Here is a 6,220-nt window from a genome sequence, read left to right as displayed (position 1 = left end):
TGCAGCCTCTCGTGCTGGTGGGCAGTGCTGCTTTTGGATACTCCACATCAGTGCCCTCATCATTGGTGCTGACTAACCTCGTTTTCATCATTAGTGATGGATGTAATGTACTACATACCAATCACCTATTGTTCGCATCCATTGCTACCCCATCTTCACCATACGTTCTGTCCTTCATCACCCCTGACTCACCCGTCTTCACCATCATCTCTCCTACATGATCGCCTTCACGCTCATCCCTGTTCTTCGTCATGCCCACCCCACTCGAGCTCATGTTGACCATGAGTATTTGAGCGATTTTTTATTTTTTATTTTTGGCTTTTTTAACGCAACAAATACGCTATTTTAACAGTGTTTTTGTCCACTTGGTGAGCCTAAGATGCTGTTTGCCATCCGATCTGAGTGAAAGCCAATGGCCTAGATGCTGCCAAGTGGCTTAACTCCCTGGCCTCGTTTAGGAAAGCATCTTAGGCTTGCCAAGTAAAAAGATGAGATGCAAAGAATACTTAAAACAATGTTGGAACCTCAACATGCATCAAGAGGGAGTTAGTGCCTCTTGACGAGTTATTGTAAATAAAGCAAGTATTAAACCTAAGACTTTAGATCACAAAAGATTTGTACTGCTTAAGTAGTGGATATTTTGAAGTTTGACATGGATAACTATGTATGTATGGTAGGCATAGTGACACAAATTAAACATATTCAAAACTAATCGCTTGATTGTTTTATTTACATGGATGCAGGTGATAATGTTGTCCTATCTTAAATGCACTTAGGGTAATTGCTGTTTGACATTGAAGATGAAGACCAACGACATCTACTTTTGTAATTTTAAATTCTTGATACATAGGAAAACTGGAATGTACCTGCCATCCTCACTTTGAACAAAAAGAAGTTTTGTATCACTATCTTAAGGTCGGGAATCATGTGCCCTTTGAACATGCAAACATGTTCTTTTGTGGATAAGCAATATAACTATATAGAAAATACACACATACACACAATAAGGGCTCAATACCAGAGAACAAAATTATGCTAACTTGCATTGTGTGCTTCTTGTCAAATCAGACGTACACTGATGAGTATTATAACAATTCTCACCCCATTTGTAATAAATGACAATAAAATGAGGTGCTAAATTTCAATTATTGATAACAAGTAAAAGCATCTTTATTTTCAAACCTTATTTATTGCTTTGGGTTTAGTGCAACAATTCTCTTTGGTTGCATCGCTTGTCGACCCGAGATGAGAGATTGCTGCAGTGGAAAAGATCGACGATTACCTCGAGTGTCATGCATTTTCCATCCTTGATATGCATTGGCCCTTACGAAGGATAGTGTGTCAAACAGGAGCTCGCGAGTACTCACCCCTAAAATTTGAAAATTTTGGACACTGAAACGGCGGGGCCCTTCAAGTTTACATTAGCTTTGTGGCCAAAGAGAGCCACAGAGCGAGAGCGCGCACTTGCTCTCTGCAAACGGAAAGGGGCGCCATTTATGCTGCGCAAGGTGCTCACAGCAGCCTCCTCGCATTTCTTAAGCCTTCTACCCCAGAAGCGCAAGCGATGTTTTTCAGGTAAATTTCGCTCCTTTCTTTTCTTTTGGTGCGCATTGCAGAGATGGGCGCTCACTTGCACTTGTGATGAAGGGTTTTCATTCTAGGGTTTCTTCTGCTGTTATTCAAGAACGCACCCTCTCTTAGGGACCTCAGTTTTGTCAGGTTTGAAACTCTGCTACTCACAGAAACCAATTTTCTGTGTCAATCATACCAAGTGTAGCTTGATATTCTAATTGGGAACCTGTGGTGCACTCCGATTTTCTCCATGCAAGGCAGTGTTACACCATGTTGATGTATGTGGTAGCTTGATATTCTAATTGGGAACCTGTGGTGATGATGCAAGAACAGCATGTTCCATTTCTGTACACTTGGATTCTCCATGCAAGGCAATGTTACACCGTGTCAATTTATGTGGACTCGGAGTTCTTAGATTACATCCTCTGTAGTAGTGCATCACCACTTGCCTTGAAGCATTGCGGGAAGTAGCATTTTCAACACCATGGTACCTTGATAGTGCAGTAATTTGAACGCCATCAATACCCATTCTATCTGGACAAAGAGAGATGGGGAATTGCGTGGGAGGGAGTGGAAGTAATGATTGTGTCAATCCACAGACAAGAGATGTAACTAACGAAGGACATCATCAAGTTAAAGCAGATAAAGGTCAGCAAGGGTACCCAGATCAGCATGGGCCCCATCCCGCAGCATCTGGTGCTACCAAAAGTGCATCAAAAGTGCCCACTGGCTCTGTGCTTAACCGCCCTATGGAAAATGTCCGCAACCGCTACAATCTTGGCAAAGAGCTTGGTCGTGGTCAGTTTGGAGTCACCCATCTCTGCACTGACAAAAGCACAGGTGCGATGTCCATGTTGTGTGTAAAACATGTGCTCTGACACATAATGAACACTTTCATGTTGCTACAGCTTTTTGTCAGTTAAATATAATTTGTCAATGCCATTCTTTCATGAAATACAAAAGGAGGCGGGGGTCTGGCGATTTGTTTGTCACAAGTTTTTGGAAGGCTGAAAATTATCATGGTCTTTTAGATTGCTAGCATTGGGGTTAATTTTGGCTTGCATTGTGGTAAAAATTCTGTCGTGTTTCAACAAATATGGTTGTACTGGACTCTTCCATGCTTCAAGTAGGCACACAGTTTAGTGTTTCTGGCTTATAAAAGCATCTAAAACGTGTCTTTGGAATTGCTTGTATTTGGGGTTTAGGTGTCAAGACTATGGAAATAAATGTAGAATTTAGATAAGCGATGGACATTTTGGCATCATTAATCTTTGAGTAAAGCCTGACAAGATTTTATATTATTGTGGGACATGAACCTTTTGAAGCAAGAAACTTTTTCATATGTAGGTGCTCTTTTTGCATGCAAATCAATTGCAAAGCGCAAGCTTGCAAACAAGGATGACATTGAGGATGTACGCAGGGAGGTGCAAATAATGCATCATCTAGCGGGTCAGCCCAATGTGGTGGAGATGAAGGGAGCTTTTGAGGACAAACAATCGGTGCACCTAGTCATGGAGTTGTGTGGAGGTGGAGAGCTCTTTGATAGAATCATAGCTAGAGGGCATTATACAGAGAAGGCAGCAGCAGCAGCATGCAGAACTATTGTGGAAGTCGTGCATACTTGCCACTCACTCGGTGTCATGCACCGGGACCTGAAGCCTGAAAATTTCTTGCTTTTAAATAAAAGTGAAGAGTCCCCTCTAAAGGCAACAGATTTTGGGCTGTCGGTTTTCTTCAAGCAAGGTAACCTTTCATAGTAAAAACAAGACAGTATGTTAACTTGTAAGGGTCAGTAGTACATGTGAAAAATGACTTATAATCCAACTTTAAGGCATGCTTTGGACATGTGAAAAGTGACTTATAATCCAACTTTAAGGCATGCTTTGGACTTATCTCCATGCAATAAAAGCAGCCTGCAAATAACTTGAGGTTTTATCAGAAAATGCACTCTGTTTACTTTAAGAAGTTTTATACTTGATATTGCCAATAGTATGTCAAAGTATCTATTTGCAGGCGATGTGTTTAAAGATATTGTAGGCAGTGCATACTATGTTGCACCTGAGGTTCTTCGCCGGAGTTATGGCCCTGAAACTGATGTTTGGAGTGCTGGGGTGATTTTATACATCCTCTTAAGTGGCGTCCCACCTTTTTGGGCAGGTTTGTCACCATTCATCATTTTAGAGTCTAAATCTTCATATGAATTAGATTGATCAAATTTCATGGAGTTAAGTGGCATCTATTATGTCTTAATAGATAAAAGCTATCAACCCATCCATTTTATTTAAGTTGTGTCCAGCTTACACTAGTCATATGTTTGTTTTGTTTAGACACCGAACAAGGCATATTTGACGCCATTCTTAAAGGACACATAGACTATACTAGTGATCCATGGCCGTCCATTTCACAAGGAGCTCTGGATCTGGTGAAGAAAATGCTGAAGCAGGATCCTAGAGAAAGGCTTACTGCACAGCAAGTGTTGAGTGAGTATGTTAGCTTCTTATATCCAAGAACATGTGAAACTTGTGTTTTCCGTGACAGAGTTCTTACTACATTAATTTGGTGCCTTTGGCACGAAGGTCATCCGTGGATCAGAGTAGACGGTGAAGCCTCAGACAAGCCTATAGATGGTGCTGTTCTGGGCCGAATGAAGCAATTTAGGGCCATGAACAAACTCAAAAAGCTTGCTTTAAAAGTAAATTATACATCTTCTGTGTGCTTTTTGTTGTAACAAAATCAACACTCAGGTTATTCATCTTCCAATCACTCAAACAAGTCAATCTTTGAATCCTTGTCCCCCAACTCTGCATCATATCTTTACAAGAGTTTGTGTGATTGCGAGGTTTTGAGAGGCTGGAATTTAATTAATTACATCAGATGAATGCTTGCGATCGTCTTGTGCTGATGTGATTTTTGATTAGGATTAAGGCCCATGTTTGAATAACTTTCTTGGTTAAAGCATGCAGGTGATTGCAGAGAGCATGTCAGAGGAGGAAATTATGGGGCTCAAGCAGATGTTTAAAAGCATGGATACAGACAACAGTGGAACGATCACATTTGAAGAACTGAAAATCGGGCTCGCTAAGCAAGGTTCAAACCTTGCAGAGCATGAAGTTCGCCAACTTATGGATGCTGTGAGTGTCTATAAATTGATGGGAATCTAAAAGGCTGGCATGTAAAAATTTGCTTTCTGTTCCTCATCCCAATTTTGATATTTGTGGGATGTGTGTGTCGCCCTCAGGCTGATGTGGATGGGAATGGCACCATCGATTACTTGGAATTTATCACAGCTACTATGCATATGAACAAGATGGAAAAAGGAGATCATTTGTACTCGGCATTTCAGTATTTTGACAAGGATGGCAGTGGGTAAGGCTAGATGAATGGTCTCTTTGATGTCTGTATTCCATGTTGAGCTTTCTGCCTGCATCATATTCTGTACATAATTGAGAGGCTTTTTGATCTAAGTTGCTGTAGATTTCTAAGTTCGACAACCGCTGTTTGCTTCCTCAGGTACATTACCATGGAGGAGTTGGAAGAAGCACTGACTAAGCATGGCATGGGGGACCCACAAGCTATAAAAGAAATTTTAGCTGAAGTTGATACTGACCATGTGAGTTTAGTTTAGAAAAGCTTCCTGTAGAAGCGTTCTTCTATGCATGTATCCATCAGATTTTGAAGTAGTTTTGGTTGAGTTATTTTTGCAGGATGGTAGAATCAACTATGAGGAATTTGTGGCCATGATGTGCAAGGGTTCCCCAGATGCAGATGCCAATCGCCGCCGGGGCAAAGTTGTTGGTGGAGCACCACTACATTGACGGATCTTTTAATGTCCCATATCAAGGTCTACAGAGTTTTCTTGTGCCATAACTCTGAATGCCATCTAAGGAAAGATAAAATAAAAATAGGTCTTCCCTGCTCTGAAAGAGTGTACAGCAACAACCAATGCCCCTTTATGGTTAAGAGCACCTGTTTCATATGAGCTTGTATGCAAATACACTAAAAGGAAAGCAATCATCTCTCTCTCTCTCTCTCTCTCTCCTCCCCCCCCCTTTCCCTCCTTTTCTCCCCCCCTTCTCACCCAATTACCCAAGGATGCTTGAATGCAGTTCATAAATATGTATTTCACTTTGTCAAGGGCAATTGGCATTGTAGTAAAGGCGAGGGGCTTTGAGCATGCCTGCTATAGTTCTACCCTTGTGATATGTGGGTGTGAGCACAATCCTTTAAAACTAGCATCATGGCTATATATAGAAGCCACCAAAAGCAGTTTATGTACCATAAACCTATATGAAAAAAAATTAGCACCATCAAATTGTAGAAAAATTCTTGGAACAATTTCTTCACATACTTTCCAAATATCCTTAAAAATGCACACGTGATAATTCTTGGAAACCTAATATTTTGCAGTAGTTCCCAAAATAACCTTAAAGTTTAAAATAAATAGAGAGCCATAATTAAGTGCCTTATACAAAATTTTGATTTTTTTAATGAATGAGCTCACAAACACTGCCATTGGATCTCCACAATTTTGAAAAGTAAAAGTCCTTTCAAGTGGAACGTCAAAAAGCTAAAGAGGTGGTTGAGGGTGGGTTTCATTTTAGATTTATACTCTTCTTTTTGCTAAGGTTTCTTTAGTGTAGGTTTTATT

General features: G+C 40.5%; 1 protein-coding gene across 7 annotated transcripts; it reads left to right on the top strand.

The window, feature by feature from the left end:
• The first annotated feature begins 1,412 nt into the window (after positions 1-1,412).
• LOC147465779 (calcium-dependent protein kinase 2-like) lies at positions 1,413-5,812 on the top strand. Of its 7 annotated transcripts, XM_086521735.1 has the most exons (11): positions 1,415-1,575; positions 1,648-1,719; positions 1,906-2,412; positions 2,920-3,315; positions 3,586-3,729; positions 3,900-4,052; positions 4,149-4,264; positions 4,536-4,703; positions 4,811-4,938; positions 5,083-5,182; positions 5,277-5,811. In XM_086521735.1, exons 3-11 carry the CDS (start codon positions 2,121-2,123, stop codon positions 5,385-5,387), a joined length of 1,608 nt encoding a protein of 535 aa, XP_086377861.1. In that variant the 5' UTR covers positions 1,415-1,575; positions 1,648-1,719; positions 1,906-2,120; the 3' UTR covers positions 5,388-5,811. The 7 variants fall into 7 exon arrangements, with proteins under 7 accessions (XP_086377848.1, XP_086377861.1, XP_086377880.1 ...); XM_086521754.1 differs by lacking the exon at positions 1,648-1,719 and having other exon boundaries at positions 2,077-2,412; positions 5,277-5,812; XM_086521745.1 differs by lacking the exon at positions 1,648-1,719.
• Positions 5,813-6,220: the final 408 nt, after the last annotated feature.

This window comes from Adiantum capillus-veneris, chromosome 1 (assembly GCF_014529385.1).
Source record: "Adiantum capillus-veneris isolate H3 chromosome 1, ASM1452938v2, whole genome shotgun sequence".
NCBI classification, from domain to species: domain Eukaryota; kingdom Viridiplantae; phylum Streptophyta; class Polypodiopsida; order Polypodiales; family Pteridaceae; genus Adiantum; species Adiantum capillus-veneris.
The sequence above is the reverse complement of the archived record's forward strand: the minus strand, read 5'-3'. Positions and strand labels throughout refer to the sequence as shown.